This window comes from Bombus flavifrons, chromosome 8 (assembly GCF_040668555.2).
Source record: "Bombus flavifrons isolate JBK064 chromosome 8, iyBomFlav1_principal, whole genome shotgun sequence".
NCBI lineage: Eukaryota > Metazoa > Arthropoda > Insecta > Hymenoptera > Apidae > Bombus > Bombus flavifrons.
In genome coordinates, this window is record NC_138449.1 from 8,181,975 (window position 1) to 8,204,747 (window position 22,773).

At 32.9% G+C, this 22,773-nt stretch overlaps 1 protein-coding gene across 3 annotated transcripts; it reads right to left on the reverse strand.

Moving 5' to 3' along the window:
• Window positions 1-1,471: 1,471 nt before the first annotated feature.
• Window positions 1,472-22,066, reverse strand: nbs (nibrin). Of its 3 annotated transcripts, XR_011173915.1 has the most exons (13): window positions 21,913-22,066; window positions 21,708-21,841; window positions 21,477-21,634; window positions 21,223-21,388; window positions 20,886-21,141; window positions 20,664-20,801; window positions 19,257-20,575; window positions 19,080-19,181; window positions 18,932-18,975; window positions 17,822-17,897; window positions 16,784-17,084; window positions 16,459-16,524; window positions 1,472-2,386 (listed from the first exon to the last, which is right to left on the reverse strand). XR_011173915.1 is itself a non-coding variant. In XM_069119067.1 (11 exons), the coding sequence occupies exons 1-10, from the start codon at window positions 21,935-21,937 to the stop codon at window positions 17,822-17,824; spliced, it is 2,418 nt and encodes an 805-aa protein (XP_068975168.1). In that variant the 5' UTR covers window positions 21,938-22,066; the 3' UTR covers window positions 16,677-17,084. The 3 variants fall into 3 exon arrangements, 2 of the variants coding, with proteins under 2 accessions (XP_068975168.1, XP_068975169.1); XM_069119067.1 differs by lacking the exons at window positions 1,472-2,386; window positions 16,459-16,524 and having other exon boundaries at window positions 16,677-17,084; XM_069119068.1 differs by lacking the exons at window positions 1,472-2,386; window positions 16,459-16,524; window positions 16,784-17,084; window positions 17,822-17,897 and having other exon boundaries at window positions 18,739-18,975.
• Window positions 22,067-22,773: the final 707 nt, after the last annotated feature.

Genomic DNA, 22,773 nt, shown 5'->3' on the forward strand with positions numbered 1-22,773 from the left:
TACCGGCTCTATATATGTTCGGCTAAGTTTCGTTTTGTGATTTTGTCGAAAAGGAATGTAACGTAACGAAGTAAGCAGATAATGCGTTGGCATATACTAATGTCATCGTGTTGCGTTCATGCTGCTTCTCAATGACATTCCACGGGTTTCATTCATGATGCGCTTGTTACTACGCCTTATTTTGGGTTCTCTGACTGTACGGTGTGAAATACGTATACAATTCAATGAAAGTTATGGGATTCAATATATTTTTTAAGTTGATTCAATATACACCTGTAAAAGTGGCACTTATAATCAGAATATAAAGAATGTTATTTTAAAAGTTGTCATTTGTGACTTTAGACAACTAATATTTCGTAATACTCAAATCGTGTGTTTAATTATTAATAGACTGCGCGTATTTATGAATTAATGGAAATTTTAATATTTAAGAATGTACAAAATGTAGTTAACGTATCTAAATCGTAAAAATGTACAAAGTAAAATGCTCGTTGGAACGTTTAGAGGATAAATCAAATCTCTATTTATATTATAAATCTCTATTATAATATTATAAAAATAGTAAAGTAATAATATTACCTACACTAGAAACAATATTAAGAAACGCAACGTTATTCAATCAGGATGCGACGACATTAAAGGACAATTGTACGAATAGAAAAGAAAATGATGACAAGTGAGTGGCATTATTTGATCACTGGAGCTGATCGAGAATGTAATCATAAGGTCGGAATGAACGGTTGGCTCGCGCGAATCGCGACGATCATTTCTGACAGGAAGTCTGGCCAAAGAGGAAGCCTCGGTCTGCGTCAGCAGACGTCGTTCTCTACCGTACGCCTTTCGTGCCGGCTCGTGCCGTTTCAGCTGCATTCATGCCTTTTGCATTTGCTCGTGCAGGCTTGCCGACAAAGACCGCCGGCGTGGCACTCGCATCGCATTTTCGATTACCTGCTCGACACAGCTCGCTCGTGTCTCGCACCCACGTTCTTTCATTCCGACTCCGCGTCCTCGAAACGAATGATCTGTATGCCATCGTATCGCTCGAACGATACGTCGTCCACCTTATTCTCGTTTACGAAACGAGCTGATTTGCTTATTAACACGTCTCCTGCTGGTCACGTAAAAATACCTTTTTTTCGTAATATCGTTTCACCGCTGATTACCTTAGAGTATATCCACCTTGTACAAAATTGTTGTATTTAGATTTACGATTATCCTTTTAAAACATTACTATAATCGATGAGGTACTTGATAGAAGAAGTAGGAAATAATACGTTATAGACAAGTAGAAGGACGACATACTTTTATATGAACGATTAAGCGATCATACGAAACAGATGTATCTTTGTGTAATCAATGCGAAATATGTTAACATTTAGTCGATATGATCAAATGATCGTTTTATCGATTAAAAATATCATTGAGGATTGATCCATCAAGGAACAACGACAAATCAAAATTTGCAACTTTCTTCAGTGAATTTATTTTAAATTGGCCAAACAGTTCTTTCGTTTACACATTGTTGTATACATTAGTGGTTATTTGTAACATTATTGAATTCTATTTTTAACATTGAATGTATTTTTGATATAACATTTTCGTAGTAGGTTTAATATTCCAGTCTAAGTGTAGTATTTATACGTTGTTCTGTTTAATTTTAGAATTCTTCTGATCTAGTGTATTTATTATAGCACTTGCTCTGTATTTCGCAGCAACGTTCCTTTATATTATTGATTTACCCTGACATTTGTACTTTGCGTGCCTATCTTTAGTATCAATTTCACCATCACGTACGCCAATCGATCACATTTTCTACCGTAAAATACGCGATAAAGAAAGCTTGTTATTTTCCATTGTAACAGAACGTTATCAACGTTCGTGTTATACGTCAAAATGTTACATTGTGTTTCTCCCGGCAATGTTTCGCATAATTTAAGTAAAAAATGCGTTCAACCGAGCATTTCGTATGTTAAGTATAAATTAAGTCCCTAATCTACGTATCATGTACCGTGTTTTAATCAAACTTTTAATTCAACACATTGTGGATCATTATTATCGCGCTCAAATTGATTTACTTCAATTTACACAATTAATTTCTTCAAGAGTGATCATTTGAGAGATTAATAAATACTGTTGCACTTGGTTCACATTCGCAAAGGCTTCCGTGCAATTCGCGTTCGGTAACTGGGTGCCACACCCTTCCGTGCCGCTTCCGCCCTTCGTTGAGAGAAGTTAGTAGCAAATTGGAGACTCCCTTGCCTTTCCTTCCAGTAATTGGCAAGCGATGCACTGGGCGTTTTTCTCGGTCCGGCCCCGATCCGTAATTGCATCCGACCAGCGAACGGATCCACTGTGCACACGCATAGATGGAGGCAGGCCATGCTCGCTACAAAACGATTGAGAAACTTCTAAGTACATTGTTTCTCTTCCAATAGCCGACGAACGAGCATCAATGTACGAATGTCCATTTGTACCGAGCTTATTAATGGTCGAAGCTAAAGTTTAGTAAATAAGTTGTAAAACTCCTAAGAAGTCGATTAATGTTACAAATCGTCGTTGCTTGAAGAAACTTTTTAGGGTTGAAATTTTCATACATAAGATTTGTCTACGTGAAAGTACGCGCGTCATAGTCAATCGGCAGAATAAACGAAATTTCCTATCGTCATCGATACGTTCAATTAACAAATTAAAATAAGGAAACTTCCTATTAACAAATTAGGCGACCTCGTCGATAGTTTTATGTTAGATCGATATTTATACAAATCTACGTTAACGATGTTACGAATTATTATTAAAATTATTATGGTTACTAACAAAAGTGATGATTAATTTCAACAATAAATTTCCCTTCCATTCGTACGTTACAAACTATTACTAGACTGCAGTTTTTTACATTTCATGGATTTGTGAGAAATCCAAGTGTGCAAAAATGTGCAAAATGCACGTACTGTGTAAAGATATATAAGATATCCAAGATAAGTACGTCTGTTATAATAGTTGGGAAACAAAACGTAATCTCTGCCCAGGTACCATTTCGCCAGTGTTTATAACAATATGAATTTACATAAATGTCCGCAGTCTTATTGCAAAAATCATTCACCGTAAAATACAGACTTTTTCGTCAACTTAATTAAGTTTCCTCATAAATCATGTCACCCGAGTTATACTGAATAACGCGCAAAGAAATCTCTCTATTCCCAGAGGAACGAAGAAAAAGGATTAGCAAGCGACGGAAAACTATCGGTGAGAAGTTGATGGTCATACTTGCGCCCTGTCATTTCACAACTCGTAAAAGCTGCTCCTTCTCCGCCTTCTTCTCGTTCTCTTCATTCGGTTGATTATTTCACTGGCGGATCGTTGGCCGATGACAGGTGAAGCCAAGTTGTGCAAGGAAGGTAATGCAAGGAGTGATTGGAAGCGATCCATTCGACCGGATATAATTGTTCCGTTACTAATTGACTTTTGCGGAGTAAGACTTTTGCGCGGATCCAGCCACCTACTTGCCTTCTTACGTTAACAAAGCTGATTTGCTTTACCTTGGTCTTCTGTAATAAGCGTTAATTCGAAGAATAACTTGTGCAAGTGGATCTTTCTTATTATAAGATATAACTGTCGATAGATTGTTTCTGTTTTAGCTCGACGAGATTTCATTATAGAACTTTCTGATCGAAACAGCACATATTTAGAAAAATACAAACGTGGCTCATCTAACTCGACTTTTAGTTCTACGTAACGGGCTTGTTAAAGGAAAGAATATCTAATAATAATCTTAACTTTTTTACCATTGCCGATGTTTATCTAGAAATCGAAGATGAAACCGGGATTCTGGAAAGATCTTCGTTCCTTCGACAATGAGATGTGTAAAAAGTGAGAGCAAAGAATGAAATAGTTAATTCAAAATAAAATAAATAGAGAATTTATTTTGCGTAGTTAAAAACATTCAAATGATCGTATGTTACTAGATATATCGTTTATCTATCATTCGTATCTTCTGTTTGATTTCAGATCTTATAGAAAGAGGCAAAGTTTTGTTTCTTAGAGAATCTACGCCTTACATCTCATTGTATTTCCAATGTATCCATATATTATGCTTCACTAAATAATGATTCACGTTTCTCTGCTTACTTTCGATACGTCGTGCTATAATCGTTGTTACAGCTCCCACGATCTGCGTATATCGCGATCAATCGACTAGAACTATCGTACTGGTGATTAGGTATCGCAATGACAAAAATTCGAGGGGAGTCAAGTAAAAAGATCACGCACGTGATCATGTGTGCCGCGTCGTCATGTATTATTAGCAGGTAGCTTGTTAGGCGGTCGGTTTGTGGATAATGGCAGGTATTACAACACGCGACCGTTATTAACCCCTCGGTTGGTCTCCCTTGCTCTGTCACGACCCCCTTTAATCTGTCTTTATTTCGACCCTGTAGCCGCGGCTCGTTCACTCGATTGAGAGGAACACCCTACCAGACCAGATATAAATCATTATTCATAATAAGCTGTCGCGACAAAAAATTTCTACCGACAGATCTTAGCTACGCTAAATGATCGCCGTCGTAGTTGTCTCTCGCCCCACCGGATGACTCCCCACCGGTTCTTCAGAAGACCTCGAGGAGATCATCGCGCGATTAAAGGACGCCGCCTTGTGAGAATCCAAACGTTCTCTTTTAAACTCATTTTCAATTCGGAACTTCTGATTTGTAGAGAGACTAAGCGCCATCCTATAAAAGTAGATGAAATTATCGGAGATGACTGTTTGACGTGACCTAAACTCCGTCTATACTATACATATAACGAAACAATTACCTTGAGCATATAATAAGCTGTTTTTATACTCGAGTTGTACGATACATTCTTATAACTTGTTCTTATATAATTGTTGTATCTTTCTCATATCTTATATTCTTATATCTTTTGATTTTGTAACAAGTTTTTATAAGATTTTGTATCTTTCTTGTTAGTAACGGTGCCGAGTGTTAACTCGATAGTAGTAGCTTAGGTTATCTAGTCAAAGATTTTAGATAACGAATTACGTATTCCTTGCTAAATTTTATTTATTAATTATCGTAAAAAGGCAAAGAGACACTGCAATTAAATGTTCATGTACCCTTAGTAACGAAATGATCATATTGTTGTTTAAAATATGAGATACGGAGGTAAATGTTTTAGTTCATTATGTGTATATTTGACTAAAAATGAAATATATTTGATCAAACTTTCTGAACTATTTTCTTTATAGTTTGACTTTGTATCAAACCTTTTTCTAGAAGCGTAACATTGCTAATTTGCTACTAACTCTCAATAAACGCAAGTGAAGTATCTAATGAACAATCGATACCGATCCTATCCCATTCTCAACAAAACTGTACATGCTAACAGATTTGAAACATGACATTCGTCCAGTTTATTTGAATCTTATAATCTAGTAACAAGCATCGACGACCGCGATCAAGAATCATATTCCCAGGTGGTTCGAACCCGGCAAAGAACACGTCTTCATTTTAGCAGTTCGAAGGTGGTGGTGACATTCCAATGGACTAGGACGCGGGCCGAGCGGAAAAGACACGATATTCCCGTGCACGTGGAGATCGATGTCCTGGAGAACGTGGTCTTCACTGTCCTCGTCAAGCAGCACCTCGTGTCCCGATCATCTTCGTCGTGTGGGTCCGAGCGTGCCGGACATAGCACCGCGTCCTCGCGATCGCCAGGGTTTTGCCGTTGCGCGACCCGAGTTTTTCGCTCGACTCTCCTCTGGCGGCAACTCGAGGCTTGGCAAGTCGGGAGTGCATTACACGCAATTAGACGCCAGGGTGGCCCCAAGGTATGTCCGATAAACGGTCCTCCTCTTCCCTTCTCCGCCTACCACCATCGCCTTTTCCTTCACGACTCTCTTTCTTTCTTTCTCTTCCTTCTTCTTTCTTCCTTTCTTTCCTCCTTTCTTTCCCTGTGCTTCTACCTACACAGGTCTCTTTTCATCTCTTTTCCCCTTTTCGTCTCTTCGTCGTTCCATCTCTCCTCTCGTCTCTCTTCCATTTTGTCGCAGATTTCTCAGCCGTACGATTTCTCTTCCTGCACCTTCCAATACCTGTGAAGCATAGCATGAGAAACAGACTCTGTGCCAAGCTTCGGTTCGTCTCCCCCTTTGCATCATTCCTCCCCATTCCTGCCTTGTCCTTCTTCCTCTCTCGGTAGTTCTCCCTGTGTTTGCCGTTTCTTTCATCCACGAAGGGGACCTTTCCTTTCGGAGCAAACGTCGCGGACCTATCATCCGCAACTCTATGTAATTCGTCGTGAAAATGACCGTCATGAACTTTCAACCCCGCCGTGTGCGGCCACGTTGTTCCATGTGAATGAGGAGCAATTTTGAATATATCTACATATTACCTAGGTACTTGTTTTACAATATAACGTAATGTATATATGTATGACTTTTAAAATAAGCAGGAAATATATAATACACTCGTTCCATATCAATGATATATATATTCTTTATATAAGATTGCAAGATTCTAATAAATGTTTGATGTTGGTCCAAAAACTGGAATTTAGATTTATTTCAAATTTGACGTATTTGTTTCTTCCTCGTTATTTTTAATATATATTTGGAAAATGAATTAAAAATAATAAAAATGAACAGTTGATATGTACAGTTGATTTAGAATATTATACGATAGATAATAGAAAACTAATAACATAAAGACAATGTCCTATGGAAAAGAAAGAGAAACAATGAAATAAATTTCGAATTTAATCTGTACTATGTGTTAATTTAAAAATAATATCTCCTATTAATTTGCGATATTATATTGTATATATCGAAGAACGATGATACAAGGACAATGTTCTCTAGAGAAAAGAAAGGAATCGTGAAAGTCTGTTACACGAATTTCGACTACAACGTCGATCGTCTCGTTCTAAGAAAATGGAATGACATATCAACGGGCTTCAGACGTTCATCGCATTAAAGACTATGGAAACTGTAGACAAAACCAGAACACGTTTGATTCGCTTGAATAGTACCTCCCGACGACAAATACAATTGTGGTATGCGTGTCGCAAAGTGAAAGAGGCGAACGAACATAGTATCGCCTCGGTCTCCGCAAAAATGTCCAACTAATTATATTTGTGCGTGTGCGAACACGTGTTTCACGCTTGTACGGACAGTCAATGGAGACTGTGACTATCGTCGAACAGGTTGGCACACGGTCCTGTCGTTGTACAAGAGAGGCTAGTACGCTCTCAGAACAAAATGGGAGGAGACGAGAGAACGCAAGAAAACAGCTCATAGAAGAAGTACTAGCACCGTTTAAAGCAGGATGCGAACAGACCGGCGCGTTCTAAGTGTAATTACCATTGGCGCAATTAATTTAGCTAAAGAGTCCCGGCATTAATTTACAATGTGAGTCTCCCTCTTTCTGATGTCCTCTCCTCCTCTACTTAATGCCCTCGTCAACTGTAGCTGCCTGCATCGGCATTCCTTTCTCGCGGTTCTCATCGATGTACCGCCGTGAATTTCATCCGATTTATAAATCATCGTCGAAAGATCGAGCCGTCGATGAAACTGCGGTAAACAAGCGTTTGCGTTGCAACAATGATAATTGACACTTATTACTATATTTTTCTTTACAATAATCAACTGCTTTCACAACGTATAAAGTTTTTATCCAAGTTTTGTGTGACGAATCTATGTTTTCAATCGTTTAACGTTTGGTAATTGAGCATATGATAAAAGATCAAAATTAATAAAAGCTAAGAAATTGATAGATGAAAATGGAAAAATATTTAAGCGAACGTAGCGAGCATTAAGATCAAAGATCAAAGATAGAAAGATCGTTGTGTATGAAATATCAAACTGAAACGATTAATTACTAAGAACACATTGATCACATTGATCTTTATTTCTCATATTTTATAATTGATAATCTAAGCGTTTTTCCTTTCAAAACGCGATTTATCTGTGACCTTCTATACAAACTATTTTCGAGGTATTAATTTTCAGAGTTGGTATCTTGGTCGTTTAAATACGAAAATAATGTATTATATATATGCTGTATATATATAATGTATAATGTATATACGTATAATATATAGCCAGTTAATAATATTTATTCAATGATTTAATTATATTAACAATTAATCTATTTGCTTGCGTTTTTATAGAAATTTTTATAGAAGTAAAGCAATTCAGATATATTTTAGGGACTGTTGCGTTTCTTTTAAGAATTCTTACATCTGATAGACGTTAACAACTTTACTACGTAGCTGAACGGCTAAAGAAAATGGACAATGTAACTATCCAAGCTTGACTGACAGAACCAACTTTCTTCTAGTTTATAATCTTGTTACAGCTGTGGCAGATAGAAAGGTGGAACATTCGAATAGCTTAAAATTGCGATCTCTACATGAGATCAATTCTTCGATATTCACTGCAGAACACATGTCTCTTCCGATTCTCTTCTTCGATCACCTGGTACTCCAAGTATCAGCTGCTGACCTCTTATTTCCCAAGCACTTTATGTTTTACAAGATAAGTTACCAGCTTTCGATTTAATATCAATCATTTAATAATAACTTGATTCGTAAAATTTGTCATTTCGTTAATTTTCTATTCGTAAGAAACAAATATTCAGAAACTGAGTTGGATATAGACTCTCCATTTTGTATTTTTGATCGTACCAACATTCCTAACAATAATTTATACGTTGCATGTAATATTAAATCTATCTAGAAGATGAGCTTTTTTCAGAGCTGCCAAATCTATATTTTACGTTGCCAATCTATATTTTAAAACAGAGTTTGACAAAGGATGTAAATTCATACATATGCACAGCATAGCAGTTAATAAACGATTCTAAAACACAACTCGGCAAGAAAGGTTTTATTCGAAAATTTCAATGTCTTGTTAACCCATTGCTGTAACATTTTGTCGGTTTTTTCTGCACGGACCTATTTTAAAATTAGCCATTTATTCTTTTGCCAGTGACATCGAAAGTCAAGCGTAACGAAAGAAACAGAGGCAGTTTGCGTAGCCTGAAAGAATACTAGAATCTTGACACACCTTTAAAGCCATGGGTCAGCCATTGTGAATAGTGAAGTGCCGTGAAAAAGATCACGCAGCATTGTGTCCAGCTCTGGCTTTACAACTGGGCGGGATGACTCCTAAATATTTTACAACTGCCTTACGGTCCTAACACAAACGACCGCCCGTCAGGACGCCCATTTTTTCCCTTCTAACATCTATATAATATTTCACCTGGTGGGACGTGCTCGTGCCTTCTCTATAGAATGCGAACAAGACAGCTATTTTGTCGCACCACCTTGATGCCAACCGATTTCACGCAGTCGCAGCTTTTCTGCCCGTTATTGCCGTGCGGCTTCGATTAGTTGTATGAGAAACTCGTACACCCAGTTCTGCTTTCATTTCGACATTTTTCTTACAATTTCAATTCAGCGTGGTCTAGAAGAAATCCGCAATTCTCTTCTTACACGATACAACTCGATCTAACACGGTATAGTCGGAGATTTCGATATGATTTGGAAATAATTTATTATTTATACTAGATTTTGTTTGGAACTGATGAATTTTTTTCTTGGAAAGCTATTCACCGTTTAAGAACAGAATCAGATTGTAATGATATCGTTCTTGGAAAACTGTTTTATATAAGACGTTTCGTACAAACATTTCGTATATTAGAAATAACCAAACAAACCATATGAAAGCAATAGATCCGTCATTTTTCCTTTTCATCTTCAAAATACCAACAATACGGCATCTCTCCCGTATTCACCCTAATACATTTTAAAAGACAGAAACCTCTTATTTTCCATCAAGATCGCACGTTTGCTGTACGTTTGCCGAACGATCCGAATCCAGCCATAAATTCCCGGATGAGGAAACGTTTCGCGTCTCATTCGTTAAAGAAGTCTGTCGAATTACAGCGGAGCAGCGGAGATGCGGCAAAAACCGTCGAAAAGAACAACATTGCCGCGGAATGGTTGGGAAGGACGAAATCCTCGGTGTGGACAGTAGACCGCGTCCACGAGGCGCAATCACGAGCACGGTCCATTGGCATTGGCCGGTGGTCCAATTAGCGCAGCATCCGATAAACGAACTCGCGGCAGGGTGGCTGTGCAATTGCTGGTAAGCCGCCATATAAATTTCTTAGTAGAAGCCGGTCTCTGTACAAGCAGCCAGGCTAACTGTGCTGTATACGCCGAGCTGGGCTTTCTTGCGTGCTCGCGCGATACTCGCCTCGACCGGGCGCGCTCGCTAAAGGGTATTAAATGCCTTCCTTCTAGGCTGACCGATGATTCTGCCGACGACAGTTACTATCTGGAATTTGCCGCTTTCCGTCAAACGACCAGGAGCCACGGACCGAGTCTGTACAGTTACCCGTTGCATGGCGACAAAGCGCGCTTTTAAAACGCGGCCGTCGCGCTCTGCACGCAACCCTTCTTCTTCTTGTTCTGTCATTGCCCGACGCTTTGCCCCTGTTTCGGACTTCATCGTGTCGCTTCGATCGTTCTACGTTGTTTCGGGGTAAATGTGGCAGAATGTCGGTTTATGCAGATGTATATGATATTTGATAAAAGAATTCCTAGGTATCATTCGTACTGATAGGAGTAGTGTATGAATGTGAGACTTGAAAACATGGGAAATTTAAATCTTTCTGCTAAGAATTCACTTATGTTTTGTCAAGCTCTATCAGGCAGCGTTATTAGCACGTAGCTTTAATCAACCTGCCCTTATTTGTCAATAATTGACAACAAATGACGCTTATATGGCAGCAGCAATTATTAACACTTGACATATTACAAATGACACCAATGTGGTTTCAGCGGCGATCAAAGTGTTAATTGAGTTGTCACCGTTTTGAGAACACGTCTTTTATATTTCATATTGCGAGTCATCGTCGTGAGTAATTTGAGACAATATAAGGTTTCGATATACAGTTGGAGAAATTGGTACGAACGTTTCAGCTTTGAACCGCCGAACTTGAAAATAGGACAGCAACAGTTACGACCGAAATTCGAACAGTAGTCATAAATATGTCCTCCAATCATTGTGCAAGTTTAAGACTTAGAATTCTTAAAGATTTCTTAATAATTCCCTAATATATCTCTTCTAGTTTTGACTAATATTTAGGTACGTAATTTTATTATCGATGGAAGAAAACTAGGTTTTGTAAATATTTCTCACATTAGGATAATTACAGGTGACACTGAGAACTGCCAACTTGGCAAATCAACAAATATGTAAATAATTTTCCCAGTTTTGTTATTTGTATGAGCTATAATAACGAAGCAACAAGTTACGACGTTCCTATTGCAAACTATTTCTTATTTCTCCTGAATTCAAGGCGTAAGGATATCAAAACACATATAGTTTTACGATTTGTGTATTCGATTATACTAACCATGTCAAAGTCGATAATGTATCTATTGGTAACGTTAAAATCTTTTTGTTTTACGTTAAAAAATATGACGTCGCGTAGGAGGATTTGGCCTCTGGCCAAAGTTTCTTCTTCCGCTCGCTATTCAGCCAAGTTCAAAGTAACCCGCGAATAGCCTTTCGTTATCCTACAACCAACGAAGATTGCGAAGATTTTAGTTTGCAGTTTGGCATTCGCCAATCATCGCTACGTTCGTGGATCGTACTTCTTTCATATTCTTCGGTTCGATATCTTCGCGGCCGACGATATTTTTTTTATATACGTACCATTGATTTGTAAATTAGTGTGCTGGGTGTAACTTGAGGACCAGCGATGTTGATTTTATGTAAATTGCATGTTGCACAGCAGATTATATGAATAGAGTGGTTGAGAAATATTCCGTTGAAATCCTTGAAGAAATTGCAACTCGAAGCCACGTGATGATTGTGTTATAAAACGTAAGTTTTCTTGTTCGTACCTTATGTTTATATTTTATTTAATAATGTCACCAATACATGTTCTTAATACCGTCGTGTAAATTGTGCAAATTTTTTACTATTTTGTGATATAAAAATTTTGATATAAAATTAATGTGACACTGAATTGACATTTAAGATTGCGCAACAATGTTATAGTAGCTATTTGTTAAATATTGCAGCAATAGAAACTAAGTTATGATGTATAAGTTAAAAATGTATGCATCTGTAGTTAGACTATCGTATGTTTTGCATGTAACCGACGTAATAAAACTGCGTAAACCGAACAGGAATATTACTCTGACCATTTCCTTTCATCGCTCGAGTGAGATTGTCTTTTTCTTGGCAAAAGAATACACTTATTCTGAAGATTCATATCTATCTATCGATTTCTAGAATGTTATTTCATTTCTTTTACGCACAATTTTGTCCTTCCTGCAAATAGCTACCAAAGTAAATGTTGGTAAATACTACCTATAATAGCTAACTATTAAAATCTGAGAAAGTTGTATTTTGAAAACGTATATTATAATTTTGTCGTGCAAAAAATCAGGGGTTAACTTCAAATTTCCAAGGAAATAGTAGTATCAGGTTATCCGTTTTGTTATGTATACACTATTTATTTATTTATTAATCTAGTATAATTATTATATTATTCATATTGCACCAGCGCCATATATATGACTTTCAATGGTATTAAAAATAAATTTATAGTCGTCAACAATCTTAGAAGTTTATGACATATAAGAAAGGGTTGAGATTTCTAAAGATTGAAATTTGCATAGCAGTTTCTGATAATTGCTTAAACATCGTAAACAAGATAATAAGGCGTTATCAGAGTTAAATTTATCGTGAGTTGCGTTTGTCGAGTTTACTTAGAAGACTTATAAAACAAATAGCTACATATATTACTTTTTATTTATAACTATAGCTATATTAGTTTTTTATTTATAACTAATGTAATCTCAATATTTTTCTTAAAATTCTAATAAATTAAAAATATAAACGATAGATATTTGCAGATTTTTCAAATCTATTAAAGAATAGAAAGTTAAACTTTGTTATTGATAAACTGAGAAATTGCTTATAAAATTTGGAATCGCTTTATTTGTAAAAATTGTATAACATAAATCTGATAAGACTTTATTGATTGAAACTATTATTATTATATATTGCAATATACTTATAACCTACTAACATGATCTACATTAAATCCAAATGTGCAGATCTGTATAACGAAATGTATTTTATTTAATAAAAAATATGCATCTTCCTGACTGTGCAAGATTGCACAAGCAAATATCGTTTATGCAATCAGTATGGATGTAGCAGAGATAAGTTTGTGTCATATGTAATAACTAGGTCAACAGCATACAAACGAGCCATTAATAATTTTATAAACGGATATACTTATCACATTAAATTCTTGAAATATGTCCAAATTCTATTAGCAAAAATTTATTATGACACTGTATTGAATATGACATACTGCTATGTGCAAGAATACATATTATGCAGTGTCTCATATGTTCCACTGAACTACATATTTGTACTTCTGATATAAAGAGAATTATAGATTAAAGAAACAAAGTTTCTTTCCTTAATAAAACGAATATCTTGAGAAATAAATAATATCTAATATATTGATATTAAAGAATGTTAAGAAGAGAATAATAAAATAAGAATATTAATATTAAAGAACTTAGAAAGCAGTAATATTTCTCCAAGTAAGAATATTTATATTAGGGAATTCAGGAAGGAAGTTAAGACTTTGTTCCTATAGTTTAATGCACAGGGTAATCCATTATTATAACCTATAAATGTTTATATTTTGGAAAGTAAGTAGAATCGAAAAATTTTCTTGAAGACGAACACGTAGATTTTTTGTAGTGTTCAATTCTTAGCTCTTGAAATTTCGCTTTGGTGGTATTCATCTTCGTTTAGCACAGAACTGAATTGCTTGTTGCGGAAGGTCAGGAATATGCATTTGCATATGTTTTCTTTGCTTTTGAAACGTTAGAATTGGCCAACAAGAACGAAACTAAAACCTCGAAGGTTTAATACAATGTAAATAATGCAAATAAATTTATATTTACTGTAATATTTAGAATAATTAGTGACCATTCTAATAGATGATAATTTGGAGTACTTTAGCTTTTAGCAAGCATCTTTTTCATATTTTACGTAAATAATGTAATAGCGTGAACAGTGGTGCTAATAAAATGAACATATGAAATATTCTCATAATTTCCATATCCATAGATAACAAAAACAATTAAATAGTTTCCTCAAATAAGAAATTATTTATTAAGTAGTATGTAATATTGTATTGTATTAGATACTGAATGTTAATAAATTCTAAGTTAATAACAAACATGAGTATTCTAATAAGAATTCTTCTTCTAAGTAAACTACCAACGATTGAAAGAAAAATATAGTTGAAGAAAGATACAATGCAATATTCAATCAATCAAAGAAGAATAATAAAGTGTGGGTTTTTGTACAAACCAAAGTTAATCACATTGCAACAGTTGTATTAACGTAAATTTTGTTATTATTTATTTTTAGCACACATCTATTCCTTTCTCGCTGTGATTCACTTATCCACAAATACATAATATCAACATGGATATGGAGGACGATATAAGCTCAATCGCAGAACAAAATACAAGAACACCTAGACGTAATAAAATATCTCATAAAACAAGTATTAGAAAATTTCTTAGAAATGGTAAGTAAATTTACATTAATAAAAAAGTTTCAAAAATTTGCGACTAAATAATATGCTTATTTGTATTATTTTTATCCAAGTTTGGCGCAAAATCGAAGCCGAGATTGATGGAAAAGAATACAAGAATACGGATGACTATGGGGATCACTATTTCTGTAAGTGACTATGTTTGCAAGTGAAATTGTATAATTCAATAACAATTTTTATATGCGCATTTTAATAGATAATTTGATATTTTATCAATAAATATTACAGTTACAATACTTATTTATTTTAAAAATTCTTCTTTATCTACAAGTGGTAAGAAAGAAATTTTTTGCGTCGAAGATGAGAAGACAAATATGCAATATAATATTTATCTAATATTATTATATTTGCCGTGTAAAATGTATCGCTGTCTAACGTATATAATTCTTATTTATAATATCTAATTACTATATTTATACAAGTTTTAGAAATAGATGTAATTGTTACCTATAGTTGGGAAGTAAAACTTTGTAAAAGGTAAAATAATTTATTTTAAAAATATATTCAGGAGTTTTTCGGGCGTAATAAATAAAAATGTCAGTGAATGGAATAATAGACTCCTTAAGAAATAAATAATTCACTATTTAAGTTCATTAGCTATACAATAATGTTTTAAATATTATATCACAATATCAATTCTTAAAATGCATTCAGTAAAAATAACTGTAATTATATATCTCGATAGAAACGTTTAATATGCGTGATACTTATAAATCATAATACTACAAAGTTAATTAATTAATGTCTTCTTAATTAAATTTTAACTAAAGCAAAATACAACTAATCCTAATAACATTTTATAAGAAATTATAGCTGTCTATAATAAAAAAATTCTAAGAACAATAGCAGTATCCTATATTTCGTAATTCCAATTGAAGCTAAATTTAACATTTATGTTCACTGCAGTACCTCATCCAAGTTGCATCTAAATACGTGAATGAGGCCCTAAAAGGTGACGGAAAGGGTTAAACTTAAAAATCCTGAGCTAAAAAGGTGATATGTATCTACCTTTTATCTAACGGGCTAGTGATCCTTCAATTCGTATTTTGAAATTTTGTTTTAAATTGCTCGAACTCTTCATTCTACTTCACTAGTTTTATAAATTATTGAAATCTTATCATTAAAAGAAAAAGGTTGTAGATAAACAACAAATTTATTTATAAAAAGACAAACTCACTGCAATGTAATATTTAACACTACATTAGACTAAGTATCCATAAGGTAAAGTATCTATAAGCGATTCCATCATCAAAGCAAAATTTGTTGCTTTGATTTTGAAATCTGCCTTTCGCCAATAAATTATTAAATACAAGTCTTCTCGTATTTAATATCTGACACATGACGGAAATTGAACTTTCATATCGTTGTGAGTATTTAAAATTATACTTAAACATAAATCACTCAAAATATTACGGTAACACAGATGTAATATTTATTGCAATGAAATTAGAGAATATCGGATTTCTCTATTACAAAATACGCAATTCAATTTTAACATTCACTTATGTGATCACTTCTGTAAACATCAAATGTTACTTTGAAATCATTCAGTTTATATTAATACTACTGATATAAAATTTTAATCATCAGAAAATACAATATACAAGGAGATTCTATCCTGAACTAATAACTAAAATACACAAAATGTTACCACACTACGAGGAAATATCCGTGGTTATTATGCTCGCAAAAAGATCTACGTAATATAACCAGTCACTCGTGTCGATTCGAATCTTTCGACCTACGATATGATTAAGTGACCGGAAGAATAAAAATGCATGCGACTTACCACTAGGTGCGAAGAATATTGTTATTAGTATTATCTTTGCCCGGGAAACATCATGAAGGCACCGACCTGCATAATTAAAATGGTAGTTGTAAAAAATCTTTAACAAAAGAAAGATGGAACTTTATTAAATTTAGAACTTTAGTAACAATAAATGTTGAAACTCTAATATTCTTTAATAATAATAGAAATTGTGATTTCAATCTAAAATCTGATTTTATTTCAATAAAGAATAAAAATTTGAAACTTCACTAAATTACCTTCATGATTAACAGCAGTTTAAGCTAAGAATAAGACAAAGTGATATATAATATATAAAGATACTTACTGTTCTTGGTTTTTAAAGAGGTTGGATCCTTTTGAGGGGAGGACTGATTCTAATAACGGAAAAGAGTATTTAAAAAGAAGAATATATCTGTGCGTATGTGTGTATATAAAAAAGATAAAAGACTATTAACGTGCTCGTTTAAATTACAAGCGACGGACAAACACTGGCTCTAAATTCGCGTATGAACTCTGATTCAATTTATGATCACTAAGAACTATATTAATCTGAAATATATTGGAGATAACTTTACGTAGCAAACACTGACTCTGCTGATCACATTACACACGGCCACGAATGTTCCCTGAAAATGAATAAAGGATTATATTAGAAGAAATTTAGAAAAGCTATATACACGTGTGTGTGCGTGTGTGTGTATGTATATTTGATATATATATATATATATATATATATATATCAAATGCCAGTTTGTGACAAAGCAGTTATATTACGTAGTAGCTAAAAATCATGTTTATCAAGGATTGTCAATCAAGAATACTTAACCATAATACATATAAAAATCGTGATTCGTATAAGATTAATATTGCAATATTAATCTCCATATAGCAAATAATAGCAATCTACTGTTGTAATAGCATCAATTACAGATTCATCGGAATTTTATTACAAACTTCTAATTTTTACTAGTTATCATAATATACCGTTAATCAACAATTATTTATTTAATAAATAAATAAGAATATAAGAATATGTAAATCTAATACATTTTTACACACACAATTCTACTTTACTTTTTACTATGAGATTATATATTAAAGCATCACATTAATACAATTATTAAGGATATTAAGAATTATGTTAATTATATTCGACTATTCCTTGGCCTCTTAAATCGTACAGTACGAAAAGATACAGATCAAATTCATTTTGCTCTTCACGATATATATTTCGCCTGCTCTATTCTTATCAACTTCCATGATTGAATTACATATATGTAACTTTAATATTCCTTTAATCTAATTAATAGACATATTCGACAATGTAGAAAGAAATTTTAAAACTAATAATTTTAATTTTTACCTAATGGGATCTGGATGATATTCCGTTTCGCTGGACTTCCCGCGTAAAACTAACGTTTCTCCAAGACGCCATCAATCTATCGACCACGAGAAATTATATCGATGACATAATCGAATATCGCGGTATGTAATTAGTAATTAGCGATTGCACATTTTATAGTTTCACTAGTTCCACGAAAGTGACGGTCTTTAATTCTTTTTTTAATATTTATATAGACAAAGTGTACTTTTAAATTTTTAGACATTACAGTTTTTTAAAAAGTTGTAGATATAAATGTATGTATTTAGTTAGCTAGTTATAAGTTCTTTGCTTACAATTAGAGACAAGTAAAGTTTACTCCTTTCGAGTTCACTAATTAATTTTGATTGCGAAAGAGCGTTACATGTTGTTACATTGGATATCTGTACTTTAAATGCTGTGAGATTTAGTGAGAAAGATGTCAATTGATACATGTAATTTTTTTCTGTGATCAAACTTCAAGTTCTATGGCTGCAATTCAAGCTATGTAAGTACATACATTCATACATACATACACACATCTCCTATCATTTATATAACTCTATACTTGTAACATCGGCACATAACTGTAGTAGTGAGAGTGCAATGCATATATGTGACGTGTGTTGTAATCTTACGCTATTGGCGTTCTCTTGTAGATCCTAGATGATGTATGTTAGATTTAAATGAATAAGGCTGTACATACTATCATTATAGAACCGTTTTCTTATTAAAATATAAAAACATAATGTATTTGATTTTCAACATATATATACTATATATATATATATATATATATATATATATATATATATATATATATATATATATATTTAATAATACTATATATATATATATATAGTATTTACACAGTCGTATCTTAAATACGGTAATTCTTAATGTTTAAGGTACTCATGAAATTATTTTAAATAATAATATATTATAAAAGAAAATAATATAAATTAAATTAATATAGAAATTACATTTTCTTTACAATTCGAATTAGAAAAATAATATTCTCTACAACATAGAAATATTATTTCGAAGTTTAATACAATTTTTATATCTTAACATAAATTCTCATTTGTTGTATTATATTTGTTCCATACATACATATCATCGATTTTTATCCTTTTCTGAGGAACTATAGCAGGAACCTAAATTAATAAAACTTATTAATATTTCTTATTATTTTTAATATTCTTACATTACTTTCAATATTTCTAAATAGAAAACAGCCTAAAAGTATTGTATAATTTACCTTTTTGAACACTTTGAAATTAGAATGAGCTCGAAGTGATGAATTACTTTTTAGTGCGGAACTTATAACATTTTGTGCTTTATGTTTCCTTTTTTCTTTTTCCTGAAATTTTGAAGTAAAAATGATATCCCCTACTTTAGAATGTTCTAATGAAAGTTATATATCTATTAAACTTACCACAGAACATATAGGAGGATCTTCAGATGTATTTAGTGGTTCTGTTGTATGTGGTGTAATTGAATTTTCTGAACATGTCGTTTCTTTATTATGCTTTTTTTCTACTTCTAGTGTTACAGGGCGCACATTTTTTAATTCTATTTTTTCATCGACTTCACACATTTCTTTTAAATTTACGGCAGCTATACGATTATCAGTTAATCGAGCTGTTTGTTGCTTTTGCCTATTTTCATCTCTTGAATTACTTGTTTTAAATATATTATTCAATGTATTATGTATGAAATCTTTATTAGAATTCGTATTATTATTTTTATTTTGTTGTACTGGTTGTAGTTCAATTTCATCATCACTTAAGATTATTACTTCCTTTGATTGTCTCTTATCCTGTATATTACTGTGTTTGCGTAAATTCTGGTTATCATGGTTAGAATATCGAATGATTTGTGAGAACATGTTAGGAAAAGTCGAATTGTTTTCATTAGATCGTGTATCTTGTATACTTGCCTCTGTTGCTGAAGCATCATTAGGAGTTTCGTCTATGTATTGTAATTTATTACATTTTTGCTTTCTTGTAGGTTGTGTATCAGCAAAATTTGAATTTGATTGTAATTCTTGGCTACTAATGCTGCTCAATGTTTCAGGAATAACACATTGTCTTACTTTCACGAATGTTGTTTTCGAAAGGTTGGAAATTTCTTTTGGTTGTGTAACTTGCACATTTTTCACTGTTGCTGAAGCATCAGTAGGAGTTTCTTTTATGCACTGTATTTCATTATATCTTTGCGTTCCTGTTGGTTGTGTGAAAATATAATGTACATCTAATTGTGATTCTTGACTGCTGATGCTACTCAATGTTTCAGGAATAACACGTTGTCTTATTTTCACGGATGTCGTTGCCGAAACGTTGGAAATTACTTTTGATCGTGTAACTTGCACATTTTCTGTTGCTGAAGTATCATTAGGAGTTTTTCTTATGCATTGTATTTTATTATATTTTTGCTCTTCTGTAGGTTGTATGACAAGACCACTTACATTTGGTAATGGTTCTTGACTGATATCCAATGTTTCAGGAATAATACGGTGTTTTACGGGTGTCGATATCGAAAACGAAGAAGTTGGTAATGCTGACACTTTGGCTGTTTCATCTTGTGTATCAAGATTTAAAATCTCACATGAATCATTCTTTCGTTCCGATCTTTTTAAAAGCTTTGCGAATTTATACATAGGATTGCAATATTTTTCTGTCGAACAATGCAATATTGCAAGACAAATTTCAACTTCAGCTATCATTCTATAATTATTTGCTTTCAATGCTTGTTCTGAAGAAGTAAGCACAAGATAATTAAGTACATATGACCAATAAAAGATAACGCTCAAATTATTTTATAATGTGTAATAATCACTTACGTATTGAATGATATATACAGAAAATATTTTCCGTGATCTGTGTTGAATCATTGTCTGAATATTGTAATACAATCATGTTTGGGCTACAAAATTCTGTAGTTGTTAGGCCTGCTCTTTCAAATAATTGTGGTATTCCACCTAAAATATATTTTTCATTAAGAACAGTATTTAATATTTTATTCAAATAAGTCATGGATACAATTTTCAATTTTTGGTATTTACCTGCTATTCTAATGATTTTTTTATATTTCCTATATTGAGTTGTACTAAAATGTATAAATGTTAAATTTTCAAATAACGTTGTTCTTTTCTTGTTTGGAGAAATCAATACCTTTTTTTTAGCGATTAATGGTTCACTAATTGGTGGAACAAAATTATTTGAATCTGGAAGTTGCTGACCATTATCTATTGCAGATTTAACTTCGTCCCAATATTTCATTGTCACTATTGGTAGAGCAGAAGCCATAGCAGAGGCAAGCTGTTATATATCCAAATTAGTAATACACATTCGATTAGGAAATAAATTACTCAAATTAAAAAATTTTCTCAAGGAAAATACCTTTAGTGTTAAGATAGCATTTCCTACTGTTAAATAAGTGGATGCCCTTCTCCAATCGCTGTCAGTAATTATTACGCCATCAATTTCTTCCATCAATTGTTTTAATCTTTCTATCTCGTCATCACATAAAGTAGATACTGTTGTTATTATAGGCACATTTATCACCCTAATATGTAAATTTCCTCCATATAAAAGACTTATATTTATATGTAACATTTTTAGATAAAAAAAAAGTAAAAAAAACTGAAACTTACTTAAATACATGGTTCTGTAAACCAAACCTTATTGTATCTTGGTGTTTTAAAATACATTCAGTTTCAGTTAGTTGTATTATGTCACGTTCACGAAGGATAAAAGTACCATATTTTGACTTTAAGTCTTTTAGTTTACATATAGATGTTGGTTCAGTACTCTGAAACAATGTAAGAATTTTTATTTTGTAAACAGCATTTTCTTATTATATTATATTTCCTGTTTAAAAATACCCTTATCTCCTCTAATTTTGTAACGCTAATTGAGGCATGTTCCTTGCTGATTGATTTATCATTTGGCAAAACAATGTCAGTTTTCTTCCTGCCGATTAACGTTTCTTGATTTGGTTTTAAATATATGCGGACACCTAAAACACAAAAGTTGAAATAACATTGTCATTTATGATTGATCTATTACTTAATCGATAACAGAACGTACCTTGTTCATTAACCAAGTACCACATTGTAATCAACAATTATAAAGTTACACTTAATTGACTTAGTTCACACATCTACAATAAGTTGACTCGCTCATAGCCTGGCATACGGTATATAGGTTAGGTATGCATGTTTATATCATGGATATATATATATATATATATATATATATATATAAAGATAGAGTGCGTGCATGAGCGAACTGAAAAAACGAAGAGGGAATAGAAAAAGAACATGATATTCGTGCAATAAATATAATAATGTAATACCAATCAATGAGTGGCATCAGTTTTTATGCCTCATTAGATGAAATTAATGATTAATTAAATTTTCTTTGTATCAATTCAGTGTACCAGTTCATCAGCTCTATTTAGTACAAAACAAAGACACCTCTATTAAAAATTTCTTTTTCTTCAAAATTTAAAAGGTTTTTATTGCAAACAAAGTATAGATGTAAAATAAAATAGACATAACAATATCAGTACGCTCTTAAGTATGAATCCCAGAGCCCCGTTGGTATTTCTATTTGTGACCTTACTGATCCACTATAGAATAAGATTATAACAATTTTATAAAACAATGACAGGGATTTAAATGTTCAAATTAAATGTAATTATGAAATTATGAATATGATATAGACTTAGGCACATTTGATTTAAGATAAAATAAAAAGTAACAATACAAAATAATGAATTATTTTAACAAATTTATTATTTTTATTTTAGAAATAACATAGCAAAAGTAACTTAACTTATGTATACATACATTCATACATTCATAAATGCATATGCATTTCTTTAGACTCAACCGGTATGTGATATGAAAATGGTAAGAGTAGTTTCATAGTATCGTGAATAGAGTC